Raw genomic sequence first — 22009 nt, forward strand, 5'->3', positions numbered from 1 at the left:
ACAGTACACCACCCAAAACACACCATACCTAGTGTGAAGCATGGTGGGGGCAACATTATGTTGTGGGGATGTTTCTTTTCAGCGGGAACTGGGCAATTGGTCAGGATAGAAGGGAAAATGGATGCTGCCAAGTACACCCACATTCTTAAGGAAAACCTGCGTCCCTCTCCTAGACAGCTGAGGATGGGGAGGTCATTCGCCTTCCAACACGACAATAATCCTAAACATACTGCCAAAAGAACAAAGCAGTGGCTTAAGGATAGGATGGTGAATATCCTTGAGTGGCAAAGTCAGAGCCCTGACTTAAATCCTATAGAAAATATGTGGATTGACTTGAAGAGAGCAGTCCATCGCCATTCCCTATAGAATTTGACTAAATTTTAACATTTCTTTACGGAAAATTGGGCAAATATTCCCCTATCTAGGTGTGCAAAGCTATAATAGAGACATATCCAAACAGATTGATGGCTGTAATGAAAGCAAAAGGAAGCTTTACAAAGTATTAAGTCAGGGGTATGATGACTTTTCCAACCCTGTTATTCTAGTTTTTCATTTTTTATTAATTTTCAGAACTGTTTACTTTTTTTTCATTATTTTGATGTTGTACAGCTAAATTTGTTAATAAAACTGGAAAAGATTTTTTTTAAAATGGGTTTTGATTTCAGGCTGTAAGACAAAAAAAGTAACTATTTCAAAAGGGTATGATGACTTTCTATAGGCACTGTAGATGCGCTCAGGCGTTTTTGGATTTTCGCAGAAAGAAATCAAGTTCTCTCCGACTCCATGTAGCCTGCTAAGAGCTTCAAACAACTGTTGCATCCGTTCGTTGGGCGGGTGTAAGTTAGCAGCAGGTTTGATGAATTAACGTTACCATATGACAACAATAGAAGCGGACTCCTTGCGTTTTTAAATTTAATTTTATTTCCCGTTTCCTGTCATAACCTTTCCCGGGAATCGGTAAATAGTCTTGATTACATTTCCCGGGAATCCCGTTTCCTGGGATTAAACCCTAGTGGTGACCAAAGATTACTTTGCCAGATAGCAAGACGCCGGTCACTGGTCAAAACACTAGATGCTAGCACTATGTGTCATCAGTGTAGCATTGATGTAAGGTTGGTCTGTCAGACTGTTACCAGAATTAACAGTGATTATTTAGTGTCTCCATGCCATTCCTATGCTATATGAAAAATGGTAAACTATTATTTTTCCAGCAGGTGAGAGGCGCACATCAGAGACCGATTCTTTGGAATATAAAAGGTATGCCAACTTCAGGTCAACATTTGGGTTTCACAGAAAAACCAAAAATATGTTATTCTTGCTGTGTGTCTAAGTACCAACATGTAGCTTATCTTTACCTCTGCCAAGTAGGTTATGTTTTCATCAGGGTTTGTCTGTCTGTCTGCCTGTTTGTTTGTTTGTTAGCAAGATAACTCAAAAAGTTATGGATGGATTTCGATGAAATTTCAGGGAAGGTCTGAAATGACCCAAGGAAGAAACAATTACATTTGGCGAGTGATCCATATCACCGTTTGGATTCAGGAGGCACAACTTATGTTTTTCATGTGGCGATGTAATGGCATTGTATGGCCACGTGGTGGCCATCTGAATAGTTTAGGTTCAAATGTATGACAACCAAGGAACAGCAAAGAACAGAAGCTGACCTCAAATCAAAAGTAGGCTACATTGGCCCCAGTCGTGGCTAGGGTTGGGCATCGATAACCGGTTCCGTCTTGGAACCGGGTTTAACTTATCAATTCCATCGACATCGTACGTCTTTTTTGTTATTGATTCCCTTAACGATTCCCTCAGCCTGCATGACGTCGGACCTTTTCCGGTTTTCCTGAAATGTTGTGTTACTACACGCCCTCTGCGACGACTCATACTACAAGTCAAATCGTGTAAGGGTAGTAATACCAGCAATATGTTAAAACATTTGTCCGTGAAGCATGGGATTAAGCTCCAAGAGTGTCATGTGTTTGACAGACTACGGAGGGGTGCTAACGTTGCCCGGTCCAGGGCTCCAGAGTGCATATGTGCCCAAAATGTTTAAGAGTGTGCCTGAAAATAATTCTAGGTGCACCTGACGCTGCTCGGGTGAAAGCATACGTTTCCTTCACAAGTTTTAATTGTAGACTATGCGTGCAACTTTGCCAAACTGTATAAGTAACCCCCTTGGCCCGCTCTCTCTCTCCCTCTCCCTCTCTCGTGCGCGACACCCGCCCCTCGACATGCACATTCACAATCGTGAAAGCAATGACGCATAGAAGACAACTAGCGACATTATAATTAATTTCGGTTAGCATCATAGCGTAGGCTACTGCACAAATTTGATTCAAACTCTTGCATTCAAGTTGACTGATCATCTCAATGTTTTCCAACTCTAAGACTCAAAAGGGCCTGTCCCAAGGAGACAAAGTATTAGCCTACCTTGCAACTTAAACACACGTGGGGAAACTGAACAGTCCAACCAGTAGACTATAATAAGCTAGCCAACTATGCTACTTTGTTTACAATTTGAGGCTTCAAGCCGACAGCTGAATTAAAGAGGCAGAGTTGTAATATGAATAGTCATGAATGTCATGAATATCAGAAAAGTCAGTAGTAGGCTATAGATTAGAATATATAAAGAATTACATTTTATTATATATATACACTGTAGGCTATATATACATCTTTATAATTCTTTATAAAGAATATATTCCTTATTGTGTTTTAAATAAAGACAAGCTTTTTCTACGTCTTATTGTTAAAAAATCATTCACATTATATGAAAGGAGAGCGATAAAAGGTGACCTTTTGGCGTTAAAGGCGATGCAATGAAAAATGTGGGTGCACCTACATTTTTTGGGAATCGATAAGAGAATTGATAAGGAATTGGATTGATAGGCAGAATCGATAATGCCATCGATATTGATAAAAACTTATCAATACCCATCCCTAGTCGTGGCGCGACTGGCTGGGGCACCTGCACCGCACGCCGGCGACCCGGGTTCGATTCCCGCCCCGTGGTCCTTTCCGGTTCCCACCCTACTCTCTCTCCCACTCGTTTCCTGTCACCCTACACTGTCCTATCTGATTAAAGGCATAAAAGCCCAAAAAAATATCTTTAAAAAAAAAAAAAAAGTAGGCTACATCAACAACAGTGACTTTTTGCCAGAGCTACACAGGAAATCGCACTTAACACTAGAAGCGCCGTGCCGTTCTGACCCACTTATACCTAGAAGCGCCGCGCCCCGGTCATTTGACCGCTTTGACGACCTACTAGAAGCGCCGTGCTGGTGACCACTGAGTCCTTAGACTGGGAGGCTGTTACTTACACATAATGACAACTAGATGGCGCTTCGTGCATGAATCAAATCGTTTGGTCATAAATTCAGTTTGCACTAAGCCATGTGTCATTCGTGTCAGACCGTGTTGTTGATAGTCTGTGGTTGTTTCATTATGACATACAGCACGTTTGAGTTATCTGTTCATTTATTTGTGTTGATTTGTGTTGTTTGAGGTAAAAACTCTGGAAGAGTTCTTGAACAAACCTTAAGCAAACTTGACTTTCAACTTTGTCATAGTATTTCATTTTTTATATTTCGTTTTTTACATTTTGTATGCTACTTAGAAATGTTATTTATAGGCTATTTTAAAACGGAGGCATGCGTTCTGTGATTAGGAGCCTGACCCGACGGGAGGGGAAGGATGAAAAATGTCGACCCAACACCGGTGTTGTTGGATCTCGAGATCCGTTAACACCGGCCCGCAGTTCGGGTTTGGGCAGATAATCTAAGCTCTAAAATGAATGGGTGGCTAGTTGTAATTCATTCCCCAAATTCACTTCTATTCATTTACAGTCCTGCAAACTTGTCGCTTTTCGGCGACAATCGCCATTTTCTTGGTCAATTGGGTCATTCACATGAATCGCGCAGAACCGGAGAGTTTTTATTTGGGGGTGGGGGGGGTTAAGGCTGCCCTTAATCTTTATGCAATGCAGGCTAGAATTGCGAAACATTATTGGTTAATTCTTGTAATTGACACTTCTCTGGGCCAATCGGAGTCTTAGCGTTTGCTTCAGAATCTTGAACACAGCGCAAAGTTGACATTTGGATAAGACGCCTGGCTACCGCGCGAGGCGCTAGTCATTTTTGTGAGGGACGACACCGCGTTCGGTTCACAAATATGAAAGTAGAGGTGAAATGGCCCCTTCTAAGTGCTTTTATTTCTTGGACCGAACGCCGTGGAGTCCATTATCCCACTTATTCCACTGTTAACATTTGTTTTGTGTTAATTTCCTGTTATGGTGTAAACGTTTAAACAGAGACGGTGTAACTAGGCTTGGGAATCGGTTCCAGGTTCCGGTTTGGAACCGGTTCCGAACGTTCCGATCCATCGGAATCGTACAAGTCCACACGTTAACGATTCCCTTAACGATTCTGAACGTTCTGTTCTGTCATGCTCAAGCACTTAAACAACATCCATGGCATTAAATACCAGGAGTGCACTGTATTTGACAGTTTGCAAAAACGGCAGGCTTAGACTTATATCAAAACATTATTGCTAGCTGTAAGTAGCCTATTTTTTTCGTTTGGCAAAAATGACAACGTGTTGACTATGCTATCATGAACAGGCTTTAGCCTATAGCCGAGCCCACTACGTGTTTTATAAATGGCTATTCAAATTATTTTACATCAAACCTGGATTAATCTCTGAAAGAGAGTATGCACGAAGTTAACTGGCTATCCGAGGGAGTTTCTGCATGGACAACTAGAAATCACGTAGAGAAGGACAGAACAGCTGAACTGACTTGTGAACGTCAGCTCAGCTGGCTAGCTTTCAAGGTAGGCTACGAACATCCCAGTGCTAGCAGGGCATCAGGCTATGTCATCAATTGCCTTTAAATTAAGTGAACCGTCTATATCAGCGAGAAAAATAAACTAAAGGTTTCCCCAGTCAGGAAATTATACTTTCTAATGTGGTGCCATCAATGCAACCTGTGGGCACTCAATGTGCGTGCGTTCCTGCGCGTGAAACTTCACAGTGGATAACGTGGGCTAAACGCTGTCTATGGCTAGAAGCAATGTTAATTAAAACAACTAACGACTTGGATTTCATGGAAACTGCAGAGACTGCCTAATCCTAGTCATTGAAAAGAATTATGGAATGCAACACACTTTATATTTTCGTTGCACACGTTATAGCCTAGAGCCTCAAAACTCTGTTGTCTGTTATGCTCAAGTCACGATTTATTGTAACAGATCTTAGCAACAGCAGCAACATTTTCTTTCATTTGGACTTCAAAGATTCATTAGGCATAATACATTTACGCACATTGTTTGACAGGCTTTGTTTCACTGTATGTTGACATTATAGTTGACAAAATAGTGGTAGCCTATGATGAAATTGCTGCTGCAATCGCCTTATCTAATGCAAGATTTTACATAAGGCGCACCACGTCGGCTATACGGCATATTAAATTAAATCGGTATAACTTTCTGCAGTACGGAGCTGTGTAATAAGTAAACTCAAATGCGGTTGAATCATTGAGATCAGAAATGGCCCTGGCATTGCAGCCCACCAATTTTTGAGCGTTTTTGATGAGTAGGCCTACAATTTTACTCAATTTGACCTAAAATGTAAACCATGACGTGTTGTTTAAGCTACTTTTTTAGAACACACGACTAAGTGTGATTAGGCTACAATAAGCTTTGTTTTAGAGATGTTTACTTTTTAGAAATATAAAAGCATTCAATACATTCAAAGCCAACAACTCTCAAAACCATACTGTATAAATGTTCTGTATAGATGGTACAGGAATCGATATGGGAATCGATAAGGAATCGCATCGATAAGCAGACTCGATAATGGCATCGATATCGATAATATCTTAACGATGCCCATCCTTAGGTGTAACTAGACAATCTTTGGTTTAAATCGCTAAAAATATGTTGTCTTGTTACTAGTAGAACTAGGCTACTTCTTTCCACTACATATCAACTAATTTCTAAACTTGCAGTACAAACTGCCGTTACTAGTTCTAAATGGATTATTGCTATGGCCAAAAGCCAGTCAGTTCTATCTCTTTTCTATGAACCTTAGCATTGAAACATCGCTATTTTAATTGCCCTATATGCCATCCAACTACTTAAAATCAACCACCGTCATGTGCGACAATGTTATGTTCTGAACGTCTACAGCTTGGATGCAACGTGACCATTCATTTAAACTTCACAACGAGTTTGCCAAATTAATAGGCTATTCCAGTGTGATACGGCAAACAAACTCTGTAGAACGCAGGACGTGCATTGATTTGCATTGAGCTCAATGAGCATCAAGCCGACTAATACGCTAACTGGAAAAAAACACCATGCAATATCTAGCTATGGTGAAGAAGAGTATGTGATGATGTAGGGCTATTTTAATTCCTAAGGCCAAGGGAACTTTATCAGGATGCATAGTATCCTGGATCCATGAAATAGCTGGCCTTTAAAAATAAAAACATAGGCATATAAAAAAAAATCCTCCTGCACCTATGGGAATTGACATAAGGGTCAAAACAGGCCTACTTAAGCCCCCTGTATTTAAGGAAGAAAATGTATGATGATTTTCTATTCCTCTTTTTAGTCAACTTAAGCATGGGTTCAAATACGTATTCTCCCCTGTGTGTGCGTGTGCGTATGTTTGTGTTTACATACATCATACATGTATATGTGTTATGTAGAATAATATACATAAAAAAGTTTTCTTTATATGCCACAGAGCAGCTATGCTGAGCAGGCATAGGCGCGAGAAGTAGCCTAATTAAAAATGATGAGTGAAAGATGTTCTCCGTTTTGCGAATGTGTAGGCTATGTTTGCGATGTCTGCTGAAAAAAAGCTATATGCCTATTGTTTCTACAATTTAAGCGAACTTCTATGTGAATTCGAGATTCAGCATTGAGACACACATTTTAACTAATTGGTGAGGTAGAGCTGTAGCCCACTGGTTAGAGCTTCGGCCCCAAAACCCAAGGGTTACTGGTTCGATCCCCGACCTGTTCACGGCTGAAGTTCTTTTGAGCAAGGCATCAATAAAGTCTATTCTATTCTTTTCTATTCACACAACTACACGCACGCTGGCGAATTCAAACATTCTGAAATGCGCATATACGATGAAACATGATTGCGCATTCTTCCACGAGTTGCCTAAACATCCAGCCTACAGCCTATGCAGGGGACAGAGAGAGGGGGTGGGGGTGGGGAGGCAGTTGTCCGTGAACTGGTTAGACGAGTGCATGGGGGAGGGGGAATGATCGGTTTCAAATAGGCTATGTTTGCAATGGTTATGTATAGACCCCGAAGCCATTTGCTTTGAGAATAACGGCTGGCTGATGAAGTTGTTGGCTGGCTAGCTGGCTCAGCCAAAACCTAAATGCTGCTGCAGCCGCCAAAGTTTTCATGGCTGATAATTGCTTTAGTTGCCACTTCATGTCTACAGATGTCTTTGTACTAGAATCTCAACACACAATGTTATTGTATTGTTTTGGACAAAGTTCTGCACATTTCACTTCAATATACATACCTGCAAACTCGAAATTCGCCGTTTTCACAACAAAATAGGTCATTTTCATGATTCATCTAAATCCGAAGAGTTTTTTTGTGGGGGGGGGGGGGGGGGGGGTGAGGGCGAGACAAGAAGATTTCCGTCTTCTCTGCTACCTCTCTCTATCGCCCTGTTAGAAAGTAGTAGGCTACATTTGGCCTGTCACGTTTAATTGATTTGGCCAATCACAATCAACGCATATGACATCCGCCTCCAACACAGATTAACTTGTAACGGCAGTTTGAAATTTGTGGCGGAAAGAAGTAGCCTACAAACAAGACTCACTCGCATTTGCGAGAAAATATTTCGGCATGCGAACGAGGATAACAAAACAGACGCACATGTGCAAGTGCTTCTTGCAGCCCACAATTCGGCCCGCACTTACTGTAGGTTATGATTGGCAGTGCTCGCTATATTTTCCTAGCGAAAGACGACCTGTGGTTAACTTCACTGTACAATACTCTTCTTAGATAACGTTTACAATGTCAATGGAAAAACAGATACTCTGTAATCTCCATTGCAGCGGATCTAATTAGTCTACGTTATTCTAGCCTACGTGTTTCTGCGCGCACGAAAGGGAGAGAGCTGGATGCAGGATGGCTTGTCATTGTTGATAACTGATTTCTCCATTTTATGAGAAACTTCTAAAAGAAAATCTGGAAAACAATAGTAGTTCCACTACTGAGCATTTATTATAGGCCTAAACTGTGAGGGGACATAGCAAACCACTCAGCGGAGTTGGCAAAAGAGCCTTAAAGTGACAGTGCATCATTTTGAAGAGCTCTTTTCCAAAACGATATAAAATCCATTTTTGAAAACATTAAAAAATCATGTTATTTAAATGTGTATTTCAGGTAATATCAATAAAAAAAAACAGTTGTTTTGTTTAGTGAGTAAAGATAAATCAACTAAGCATAACAGTTTCACTGAGATTACTTAAAAAAAAAAAAAAGATTTATGAACATTCATTAAAATGGTGGATATAGCGTTTTGGAAAATAACTCTTCATTTGGGTAATTAAACAGCATCATAACCATATTTCTTAAGAAATGTATTATATACAACAAAATTACTTTGTCATTATTATCTAAATGACACAATACATTTTATATGGCCTATGCACACTGCATTGTGTGTGGCACTGGCCAATTTTCAAGTCCCAATGAGCCAAAATGTGTTGCCACCTCTGGTCACACTTAACTAGCGGTAATGCAGGAAAAGTAGGCCTACAATCAGTCATAATTCATTTGCTTTTTATATAAATAGTTGATGGTGTTGATGTTGATGTGTGCAAGTCGGCCTCTGCCTCGTGGCTACGGCCGAAACAACACCCGTGGGAATATACATTACCAACCCCATTCTCACTCGTGATATTGCTGAAGTGTATAATTTTTTTACCTGTGATATCCTGTTTTTACAGAGGTCGTGGCCGTGTGTGGAGTGGGCAGATGTGCGCCGGGGGGGGGGGGGGGGGGGATGTGCACAAGCACCAAATCTTTGGTTTTGGTGCTTGTGCAACCGGGCCCTGAAGATTTAACAAAAGTCTGAGTAGCCCTACGTAGGAATTAGGAAAGTATGTAAAGCGAGATCAAAATTAGGCTACCTTGTTTGCTTCTTTCCCCCATGTCATCTCAGCGCGAGAAAAAAAACATTGCGGAGAACTTGCACTTTTAATTGGTCGTCAACTCACTGTGAGTCCTGTGCAAAGAGCACAATACTGATGCGGTGTATCTAGTGGGAAAATCTCATGTAGGCCTAGTTTCTAGGCTATCGTTTATTTTTCGGTGTGTCTCTGTGATATATTTTAGATGCAAAAAGTCTAACTGGCTTAGCCAAAGTTTGTCAGATGGCGGCTCAATTTGGCTTAGAAAATGATTGGCTGGTGAAATTATTTTTCGTTTAATGGTAAACAGTATTGTGATTCATCGTTTATTTCAGATAGTTTGTTATTAAAAACCATTAACAAAAAATAATTGTTCGTCGACGTTGAAAAACGGTCAGTGAATTCAGTCACTGTAAGCTACAACATTTCGCTCGTGCCGAGATGTGAACCCGGGTCTCCTGCGTACTAGTCGAGGGAGTTAACGTTGCGCCACTTAACGTTTTGTACTCTAATATATTGGAAATAGGTATTTGACGCGACGTAACTCAGTCAGTCCGGCAAATATGTAAGAAAATGCATTAGTCTGAGCTTTAAAAGATAGCCTACAAATAGAAGATAAGATATACAGCCAGAGAATGTCTAGTAAGGGGAGAACTGCCACTGTCGTTATACTTCCGGTTTTGAAATGGTTGCAGTTCCACGCTGGTTCCATTAGAGGCGCTACATTTGGAGTGCAGAATGCATGGCGGTCAATGGAGCAATACCCCTCAAAATCCGCTTTTCTCAAAGTATAATTTTTTGTCAATGAATTTGAATGTTGTTTTCGAAAGGGGATGCAAAGAAATTACGTATTGCGTGGTGTTTGATTTTTTTGAGTCACTTGTTTGCTTTAAAACGTCTTTTAAAATGTAAATGACGTCATACACTCAAGCTTCATTAGCAGAATGCTAGCGTGGTATGGGCAACAACAACTCAACCTGTAAGAAATCGGAAGGACATAAGTACTCGTTCATTCAACTTTTGACCTATAACCTATGTTGAACTTGCAAAAACTACAATCAAATCTGAGATCTCTCAACGACAATTGGGTGAAAGAGCCAACTTTAGCCGTCTAGCTCCATAGGCTCCCATTCATTCTGCACTCAGGCGACCGCCCCCAGTGGAATTTTGGTGGAACTGCAACCAAAAGTCGTTACAATGGGACTTAATAGCGAGTGGCAAGGCTCTCCGTAGACGGGCTCTGATACAACTATGAATGTACGTAGGCATACGCGCCCTACGTACATAAATAGGCTGCGACGAATTTCAGCTGAAAATATTTTTTACACACGTAGGCCGTTTTCAAAACAAACTTGCATTTTACCACTGTAAATCGCCTCCATAGACTATGCCATGTAAATGAAAAATAGTTATTAAAATAAATCACATATATAATACATATTGCACATAGCCTATATAAACTATATGTTTTATGGTAAAATATTATTCTCATGCCTGACTGACAGGAAACCCTTGCGACATATGAGAAAAGAGAATAGCAGCCTGGACAAACATGGCCGAACGTGAGACAACATAGTGTTGTCACATAAGTGAGCGCAAAATAGCTCTAAACTAGCTTGTACCGGTGTGCTTTTGATCATGTAAAAATTCTGGGTGATAAAACACGCATATTTAGGAAAAGTCGTGAACGTAGGGTCCTGGAATTTAATCGAGTGAAAAGTTTTTTTTTTTTGTAATCACTGTAAAAAAGGTCATTCACCATTGGCGGGTTGCTGACATGCTTCACTGTAAACTTTCAGCACCGCAACAAAGTGTTTATAGGCTGCGAATTTTGTTCCCCACAGTTAGGCCTACCATAGCTTCATCTGATGCACACGTTTTTTCCCTGTGGAAAACAGCTGATGGATTAGTCAGATCAAGTGAGCATGCTAACTGTGACGTTAGTCATTACTCATTATATTAATGCGATGCCGTTTGGTCAATGCATTATAGAGAGCTCAATCTTGATTTTTAATAAATATCATGTTTTAGTTACCGTGTCGTTTTACAAGTTAGGCTACGTGTTCTGAACATATCTGTGTTCTGAGTAGCAGGTGTTAAGAGGACGAAGTAAAATTGGAAAAACAACTGTCTAAACGAATCAATTTAAAGTTTTGGGGAAATCTTCACGTTTATCCCGTTAGTTAAACATGCTTCAGATTATGATTTGTGTTTGTTTCCCATACTTGGCTGAGCATGTTCCTAGATCCAAAAAGTCCTCCAGTTGTGGACAGATATATTTTAACAGTGACATGCATCCACAGCCTACAACTATCATAGCCTATACCACTACATAATACCACGACACGGTCAGGAAATCTTTCCAGCTTCAAAAAGTGTCACAGCGTGTGGAGGAAGAAACTGCACTATAGACACAAGGGACTAATTTAAAGTGCATCTCACAATGAACTCAGAACATAAAGATCAAAGACAGGGCCGCAAGATGGATGCAGATCAGTTCTACACCTTTTTTCAATAATAAAAATGTTGTGGCGGGTAGAAAGATATTTTGGCCCTGTTTATACTGTAACATACACATCATGTGAATAGAATACTGTTTCTGTATTTTCAATTAAAGTCAAATGATTTCTATTTTTGTTGATTTTTTGAAACTTGATAAATATCATGTAAAAATCTAATCGTATCGGCGGGAATTCTGAATAATCGAAAATAATCGAATCACTGGCCTAAGAAATCAATATTGAATCGAATCTTCATGAAGGCTCTGATTTACACCCCTAGATACGGATCACTCCCAAAATTTAATCGTTTCTTTCTTCAGTCATTTCAGACCTTCCCTGAACATTTCATCGAAATCCATCCATAGAGTTATCTAGCAGACAGACAGACAGACAAAGACAGACAGACACCGATGAAATAATTAATTGTTGACATGCACGATAATGTCGAGGGGAAGCATGCATGACTGCAAGTACTTCTTGCCGTTGGATGAGAGTACAGATGTGATGGATGTTACATCCAGTGTTAGTCAAGTTACTTGGGGAAAGTAATTAGTTACTGATTACTTATCCAAGAAAGTAATCCCGTTACTTTACTGATTGCTTTTTCCAAAAGTAATTAGTTACTTTACTAATTACTTTACTTAGTTACTTTTCAAAAACACACTAGCTTGGCTACACAACCTTAATATGCTATTAAGCAATACACCTGTATATATAGAATAACACGCCTTATTCTATTCTTTCTGCATATTCCATCCTATAAAATAGAATCAAATGCAGTGTTGTGCATAAAACGAGTTCTGTGAACTATGAACTGCATGCAACACATTTGTAAATAAAGATCTTGAACGTGAATTCCTTCAGATTATGTTCAATGAACAACGAGCGTCACTGCTGAGTTCCAATTAAACGTTACGCCTGCATGTCACGCTCCAATCTTTTATCGATGCTGCAGATGTAACAGAACACATGCTGCATTGTTGCAACAACATTCGAAACGGGCGCGCTATCATTTGGTAAAACAAAAACAGTAGCCCTGTGACAGCGGCCGCATATTCTGCACCACCCCTCACTCAAACACACAGAGAATCTGGAATGTATAGCCTAATTAACCGAAGAGTCGGACCTCCGTTTGGCAAACCTCATAGGCTACTGCAGGTTATGTCTGAAAGTGACTAGCCTACAGAGAATGATACGGGCTCTACCTATTAGACTATTTATGGACATTTTACTCATGTCTCGCAAAGACTGCGACGGTAACCTACAAACTTAACCTTACAGTATGTCCACCGAAAACAAGTTTGAACGTCAACGACCTCAATTTCAAATTTGAGTTGAAGCATCAGTCCAGAGTGAAAGCTATAGGCAAAAGCATAAGTCATCAATGAAAGTAGAAAGAAGAATAAAGTGAAGTAAAGATAAGTAGGCTAAAACAAGTCCCTGTCCCGAACTATGGGAAAAGTTTAGGAAAACCCCAACTCGCGTAGGCTATGAAATGCAGCATGGTCATGCTCTCTCCCGGCCGCACTCCGTTGTCTTGCTGATATGCGTCTTTTGTTTACATCTCTCGCAATGCCTTGCACGTTATAGGCTACTGATTGTCAGACAGTCTCACAAAGCAATTAAATCACGGTTTAGTAACGCAGACTGCTTGCAGGAAAGTAAAGGTAATCTAATTACTGTTTTTGCAATTGTAATCCCTTACTTTACTCGTTACTTGAAAAAAGTAATCGGATTACAGTAACGCGTTACTGCCCATCACTGGTTACATCACATCTGTACACTCATTACGGACGTTAGAAAATGTCTGTAAATTCTTAAAAATGGAAGAGCAAAAATGCACTGAATATGAGACTATAGTTGTTGCACTTAATGTTGGGCCACTGTTATTCAGTTTTGTGCCATCATTGAATTGTGATGTATGTGAGCCCTTTGCACTGAAATGAAAAAAATATATACTTATCACTCATGTGGCTGTAAAATACTTGTATTTGTCGTTAGGGAGTCTAAACATGTCATGAAAGTTGCCCATCCCTGGTCTAAATTATCAAGCCTAGGACTAGGACTAGGACACCCCTGGGTATGCGTTACCCACTTTGAAAAACCCTGCTGTAGTGCTCCCTCTAGAGTCGTGATAAATTCATATTTTACTCTGCTGTTGGTCGTGGGATTTGATGTTTATATTGTATGTCCATTTTACATACCAGACTGTCATTATATTCAACTATACCAATGTAAACACAGTTTTACATTCTATAACCCATTTTAAGTGTGGTAAAGTGCAAAAGCATTACTAGCCACTTAAAATGTATTTCTCTTTTTAGACGAGAGTATTTGAAGGACAAACTGAAAGAGAAGGTGGAGCATGAGCGCAGGGCACTGCAACTGGTGGAGCTCCTATCAGAAGCTGCTGTATCCGAAGACTTTCTTATTAATTGTGTGAGTTAAACTATGTGAATTGTGAAAGCCCAATTTTGTGAATTCTTCACTAATTCTATTAGCATGCAAATGTTAACAACTGAGCTATTTCTAATTTAGTTGTTAAGCCACGCATACTTAAAGGCTGTATTGCAGGTTAATTGTCTAACAAATTTGCATTATTAGCTTGTTGGTACACATTCAAACTGTTATCCATTGTATTTGATGTAGTTGGGTGTCACAACGGAATATATTATGCAAAAGTATGCTATTTTACAGAGATTTGCAATGATTCTTCTTTCCCCCTCAATGCATTCTATTACGTCACATTAGGGAAGGCACAGAACAAGCCCCCTTGAGACCATTGAGATTGACATGAGAGAGGAGTAAAGAGAGACAGGCAAGACGGTGTTCAGCAGTAAAAAGTGCAGATGATAGATAAATAGATAAATACATACAGTGGGTACGGGTTGAGAATGCACCTTCTCCCGCGGGACTCCCGAAGAGATCCCGCAGGCTGTCAAGCTGATTTTTTTCGAGGCTAAGGCAATGTACCCAAACAACCACCAGGTGGCAGAAAGTTTCAACCCGCATTTCAGCTGCATTTAATGATGAAGACCGCATATCCGTCAATAGTCGACTCCTTAATCTCATTTAATCATCAAATTTGACAACAATCAGCTTAAATGTCAAATCATATGTATTTCTCTTTGTCGCCATGGTATTGGGGGAAACGTGGAGAAACAAGATGGTCAGTCCTCGTATTTTTTCTTCACGTTTCGTTATATTACTTAGCCTATATATTTCTTATAAGTTAAAGTCTTCTTCCGTATTGAACAGACGCTCGGCATGTCAGATTGCAGTTGCAGAGTGTTCGAATGTTTTACAACCCAGCTCGCTGGTATTTAACTTTTTTTTTTTTTTCAAACAATGTGCCATTCCGACATGAGGTCATTAATAGGCTATTAATGTCATAACTATTAGGCTTACTATGCATGGCTGTAGGCAGCTATGAGGCCACTGAGATATGGACCTCATCGGTTTTGAGAGCTGGAAATACATGTGTTTGCTAAATTTCGGTATATTGTTGTGCATGTTGCGTTGGCGACTCGGGGAAGTGAAAGCAGTTCTGTATAGACATTGCACGTTTTCATGGTGATCATCGGCGCAGCTGTAGCTGATTGTGAAAGCCGATTGGAAATACATAAGTTTAGAGCAAACTACTATGTTTGCCATGGTAGACAAAAACACTCAAATAAAACAATAGCCTAAAAAATAACTGTAGTGCGTAATGGACACGGCTCTATATCCTAAATAATGTTCGAGGTTCGACATTTGGTAATATGACCTATCCTTACTGACAATAATTTAGATTGAGCACAACTAAAGTTGCACGAAGGCAAAATACAGTCCTAAGCCTATTATATAGCCTATAGCCTGGCCAATTAGCCATTTGTAGATTTGTAGATGTGCAAAACCAGCATTTGCGTGCGTGCTTGCCGGTGAGGTGTAGCCTACAAAAATGAGCATAACATCTGATTATTAAAGTATGGCTATAGGATATAGGCTACTGGTAAGAGAAGAGCTGGTTTAAAATTCAAGTGTAGTAAAAAAGTTTGTGCACATCCCCGGTCAAGGTAGCCTGACAACGTCATACTCAATTCTTGTCAGAATATGAGTCTGAAACTGCTCCATTCAGCTGCGATTATGGGGCGTGATTCAACTGATACAGGGCGGGGGGGATAGCTCTGCACTCATTGGATAGCCCAAACCAAACAGAACAAGTTATTGGCTGTCAGTAACTGCGAAATCTAAGACAACGAAATATGTAGCAGGGTAGGCTATATGGAAAACATCCTCCCTCGTTTTTAAAAATAATTCCTTCAAACTGTATGCAATGAACAGCTGGGGAAGTGTGTCGTTAACCCAACGAGCAAACAGACATTTTTTTTTTAAAAAGTATATATTTTTGGCCATTTTATGCCTTTATTGACAGTGACAGTGGAGAAAGACAGGAAGTGAATGGGAGAGAGAGCGGGGGTGGGATCCGGAAAGGACCACGGGGCGGGAATCGAACCCGGGTCGCCGGCGTGCGGTGCAGGTGCCCCAGCCAGTTGCGCCACGGCTGGGGCCTAAACAGACATTTTTAAACAAATGGGAACAACATCACCCAAACATGCTGTTTTAACTTGGTGAAAGTGAAACTGAAGTTCTAAGTGTTCAGAAATAGTTGTGTGAATCCGTGATAAAACCTCCATTTCAATAGCTAAGATAAACGAAAGGCCAAACTGCATGAACAAATTATGCATTCATAGCCATAGCGTTTCTGTTGCAATCAAAATCAACCTAAGCCAACACGGTCTTACACCCAACTCGTCGAACGAGGACGCATGCAGCCGTGAACGTCACTGCTGTTCATCTGTCAATCATCACGTAAAGCCCGCCCTGACAATGTGATTGGTCCGAACAGATCTGTATCTCGAATAGTAGCAGCTGAACGGAGCAGTGCCAGACCGAAGCAGGGGGTCAGGATTTGGAGGGTTAGCTTCAGCCAGTTAGCATGTCATTTGGCCGCCGACATCTTTGAAAAAATGGCGTTCCAAGGTTGCAACATATCCGGCACCAGCGCATGCTCGAGCTGTCCCAGCTCATGAACGAGTTTCGAGTTTCGTCGCGCTTCCATGTTGATTACGCATTCCAGAAGACATAAATAAAATGACTGACGACTTGAATTAAGTTACCAATACTTGACTTAATGCCTGTGGATTAGACTGTATCATTATGCAGGCTTTGTGAATAAAAAAAGCCAATGTTGTTCGTATAGGTTACTATTATTTGCACTAGACTATGTATGAGTTGGCAAGGTACTATTATAAGATATTTTAGGAAATGCGAAGCAATTCTCTAAACCCAATTATTAACCTACTCACTGTCGTGTAGGCTATGAGGACTATTTTAAAACGCTCAGCTGCAGTTAACCCTATGAGCCCGACGGACGCAAAGTGCGTCAAAAAACGCACACATTTTCTTTGTTACATTGCTCCGCTATTATTAGTCACAGCGAGATGAGACTTATATTGCAGGAAAGAGCAGAACCGGGGCTTTCCAACGATACCAGACACTTGTCTGTACGATCAAGTATGAAAATAAAATAAAATCATGAAGTTAAATCAAAGTATATCATATTTACAGTCTATATTGCTCTGCGTTCACCGGCGCATCCAGAACTCTCGCTTGAATTACTCGCGGACCACGCATCGCACAGACATGACACGCATATCAAATGAAAGAGGAGAAGCAGAGCTTTGCATTGATACCAAATACATCGATCATTTCGTATTATAAAATCAGACGATGTTACAAACAAATAATAATGTCATATAACTTTGGCTACCTTTACTCTCGTTTGATTTCCACGTGAAATCGCGATCAAAAAGATATGGCACGCATGTCAGATGAAAGAGGAGAGCTAGAGCTATCCACAGATACCAAATACAACCTTCTAGGCCAGGGCTATTCAACTTCAGTACCAAGAGGGCCGAATGGAAAAATCACTGGGTTTTCAGGGGCCACATAAAATAAGACGCCGCAAAATAATTGTATCCAACAATATTTAATAAAATCAGAGTAAAATTCAGTTCAATTCAATTGAATTGTATACACTGGCATAGAAACTAAGAACATATTATCCATATCCATAAAAAAATCTTCTCAGACAGGTGATAGGCTGCCACACAAACTATACAAGTATTTGAAAACACCCAGGCTAACTATAGTATTTCATACCTGATGTCTGATAGCTGCCATATCATGCATCAGTGGGAAAAATTGCAGTGTTGATTTAACTAGCCTACTTCAAGATAATTAGGCTCATAAGTGTTTCAAACACACAGTAGCCTACAGCGCCAATCTCTCAAATATACTTAGCATTGAATTTAAAGAAAAAGTAATGCCAGCTCTGCCTCTGTTTATCTATTTCACGATTTCTTACCGCCAAAGATTCTAAACTTCGAGCCTGCGCAAATCACAAACAATAACATTCCCACGAGTGGAGTGAAGATGGCTCTGTCTAAAGAAACGTCTAATTGACAACGAGAATCGTTCATTTTACCCTCTGCAACAAGTACGAGACTTTCATGTTTATTGTGCAACGAATCCATCGCTGTAAAGAAGGAATATAAAGTCAAGAGGCAATTCTCTAGAAACCACAGCTCCTTCACTATAACTTTCCCGAGGGCTCGGAGGAACGGAGACCGGGTATGATTGTAACATTTTCTGATTTGATTCGAGGTTTAGAATCTTTGGCGGTAAGAAATCGTAATTTAATCAACATTTAATGATACCATTTAAAACTAGTTACACATTTGGAAATGTCACTTTGTGTAGTGATGTGCTGTGTTCTCTGAGTGAAGATAACTGGAAGAATTAGTCTGGCCATTAGGGGCGGGCCGACAGTGCGCTTACTCGCCAATCATATGAAGATCTATGCACACCCGTCAAAGCGAGTTCATTCTCATGACGAGACACGCGGGCCACAGGAAATTTGAAGCGGGCCACATCTGGCCCGCGGGCCGCTAGTTGAATAGGCCTGTTCTAGGCCATAAAACAGACGAAGTGACAGCAAAATAATAACTTCATTTAGCTCCACTTACCTCGTGTTTTTGTGTGGCATAATAGCATGTTCATAATCCAATGTTATCATGTGTTTCTCTATGGCAAGTCACGTTCATAACACGGTTTTGAGATCCTAGCAAACTCCTGTATGGTATCCAATTCAAGACTCATATTGCATCCAAATTTGTTTGACAAATAAACACTGTTTGCCTTTACTTTGTTCATTGCAATGCAGTAAAACAAATATTGTAGAGAATCATCATCTGTGCACGTCATGTGTGCTACCGCAAACAAGTCATGTCAGATCAGCTAGTGTCACAAATATGGAGTGCAAAAAGTGCCAAAAAGTCATTTTTTCATCACTAAATAAAAATTGCCATTTATTTCTGGAAGGCACACACCACATATTTCTGTAAATTGCTCAGTCCCAAAGTATACCTCCACCATGGTTCTTATATTGCCATTTTCAGGACAGTCAGGCCTACACAACCATGCAAGTTTCGTCGAGATGTGAGCTTGCTGTGGTGAGATACACGTCAAAATGTAAGAATTTGTATAGTACGCTTTTCAAATTTGTATTATTTAAAAATCTAAATCAAATCAATGCAAGTATTTATACATGATATTGTGGCAGATCTGGATAGCCTAGACTGTGCTGAAAAAAACAATATGTAGCATGTGTGAATGGCACTTACAATGACCAGTATAAATGCTTCTAACTAGAGGTAGTGAAAATGCCCTTAAAACAGCTTAGGGCTCATAGGGTTATACCTGTAGTTCATGACAACGCAGCGTTGTGGGGTCACATAACCTACATAACGGCAAAAGTTTCCGACAGTGACAGCAGACTTAAAATGCATGCTGCTCGAAACACAACACATGGATGCACGCTTCTACCGGTAAGCCTATAATATGCATTGGCTTCATTTCGTCTGTCTACAAATGTAGGTTTAAGCTGCAAATTCACACTGGGTGCAGCACAAATAGCATATCAGGTATCCACACGTTTCTTACATCCCATGTCTACTTATTAAGAGTAATTTTCGTCGGGTAGACAGCGCACATAACATGCTAGGCTACAGTCAGTTCAAAGCATTTACTGTGGGGATCATATTTATGTGTATGCTAAGTGAATTCTTGCTCAATATTGACTCGCCATGTTTATTATATCATGACATATGAATATCACATTATAGGATTTCGAGACAGGGGGCAAACTTCTCCACCACCATATCAACTCAAATAATTAAATATATTTGCGCCTGTAACGCGATAGGAGCGCGTTCACGAACACCTTCTCTCACTCTCCAATCTTCATCAACGATGTACCTTATGTTGTCTCGTTGTAACGTGGATCCTAATTGGCTCATTCTAGCTGGTGACGGAAATGAACACCCATGGAACGCCATTTTCTCAAAGATGGCTGCGGCCAATTTCAAACTTTCTTGGCTGAAGTAGCTAGCCTAGCATGGGCCATTGAAATGAATGGGGGCGGTACTTAGTCCCTCTCTCCAGTTCTTATAATACCTCCATGGACCGAAGTTCCCTGCAGAAAAAGGATGTAGGCGGGGCTAAATTTCGGTCTGGCATCCAGGCTACGTATAAGGTGCAGAACAAGAGTAAATCATAAAAAATGGAAAAAGGTTCGCACACTGGAAATCCTTCTTTCTTTATTTTCTTTTCTTTTCTATAGCACAAAGGAATGACGTTTTGACCGTGTGGTCTTGTTCAGATTAAAATTCAAGTAACTTGCGCTATTTAACCCCTCGAGACCGACTGTAGGCCTATTGCAGTCTGCTGACAGACACAGCCAGGCGACGCTCAAAACCCATTCATTCGTGCCCAAAACGAATGAATGGGTTTGCCCTTAGTTTAAAATGGAGGCCGGGGAGAGCGCGCGGCAGCTATTGTATGGAGCTGGCTTAACAAAGTTTTGTGTGTTATATATAAAAAATCATCCACAAGGTAGGCTAAGGGTCACATTCCTGCATGCTGCATTACCGTGACCCTTAGCCTACCTTGTGGATGATTTTTTTCTTATTGGAACACAGCAGGACAGAATGCCTTTTATCTAACAAACGCAAAAGCTGAGATTGTTGGAAGGACTAGGCTATACTCAACAAACTTGTTTTTCGTTTCTTGGAGATCTCGTTATCGTTTTGGATTGTCGGATTTTTATACTTATTGTTTGGACTTATGGACAATGAACTTTGAGGGGCGGTTGTTAGTGCTTTACAAAGCTTTGTGTTAATAAGTGTCGGTCCTCCTTCAGCTCACTGCGCGATGCAGTTGCGCACTAGTGGCCACGAACTCATTAACTGTTTACGACACAATACAGTGTGATATTTGTGTTTTTCGTTTCTTAGATTTAATGCATGTTTGACATGTAAACAGGCCTTCTGTCCGTTAACTTAAGGCCTTCTTTTGCATGGGGTTGCTCGCATCCGCCCGTAACCTTAGGCTATTATGTGCGTAGTGGCAGTATACTCTTGATTATAATAAGAGGCACATTGTTACAGGACAACCTACACTGACTTCCCCAATGCTTCCCCGCAGCACATTTCATTTTAAAAGCATATAATATAGGATGAACAAAGTCTATGGACTTGCTATAATCCAGTAGACTAATAATTAGGCTATGTGCCACGTCCGATTTCGCAAGTGATGTAGTAGGCTGCATTTAAAAATCGACAGCCGTCTGTGAGACTATCCATTTCATGAAGAGCAATTGTCTTGTGCGATCATTCCCCCTCCCCCACACTCGTCTAACCAGTTCACTAGACATTATAGCCTACCTATATGCAGCATTGAGGACGACTGCCTGCCTCCCTCCCCCCTCTCTCTCGACAATTATGTAAATGTCAAAATGTGTGTGTGTGTGCGCTGAACCACGAATTCACATATTAACTTTTCTTTTCAGCAGACATCGCAAAGATAAAAAAAAATCGTAAAACTGAGAAAATCTTTCATTTTTTTAATAAAAGAATGCCTTTTTGTCTTAATGGGTTCCGGAAAGGTTCGAGGAGTGGGTTTCGAACTCCGGTCGCCAGCGTGCGGTACAGATGCCTCAACCAGTCGCGCCACAGCTCGAATCTTTTTATTTTGTCGCTTAGCCTACACTTTAACACTTGCCAACAAATATAAGGGATTCAGTCAGTCGAGTTTATTTATCCACGCCACGGCATGCACTTGAAACGCAGATCAAAAGTTAAACTGATGTTAGTCATTAATTCACCACATGATAAAATGCTCATAGCTTGACGCACAGTAGCCTACGGTAGTCTATGCCTATCTCTGAATCAACAT

The 22009-nt window shown here is 40.5% G+C and overlaps 1 protein-coding gene across 2 annotated transcripts in view; it reads left to right on the forward strand.

The window, feature by feature from the left end:
* rpap2 (RNA polymerase II associated protein 2) overlaps positions 1 to 22009 on the forward strand; it is a 73083-nt gene that overhangs the window by 2859 nt on the left and 48215 nt on the right. Inside the window, exons 2-3 of one of the 2 annotated variants that reach the window (XM_062517354.1) lie at positions 1215 to 1257; positions 13996 to 14110. In XM_062517354.1, the coding sequence (XP_062373338.1) occupies positions 1215 to 1257; positions 13996 to 14110 (158 nt within the window). Of the gene's footprint in view, positions 1 to 1211; positions 1258 to 13995; positions 14111 to 22009 lie in introns of both variants that reach the window. The other variant, XM_062517353.1, reaches the window with a different exon arrangement.

The sequence above is a fragment of the Sardina pilchardus genome, chromosome 2 (genome assembly GCF_963854185.1).
Source record: "Sardina pilchardus chromosome 2, fSarPil1.1, whole genome shotgun sequence".
Lineage (NCBI taxonomy): Eukaryota > Metazoa > Chordata > Actinopteri > Clupeiformes > Clupeidae > Sardina > Sardina pilchardus.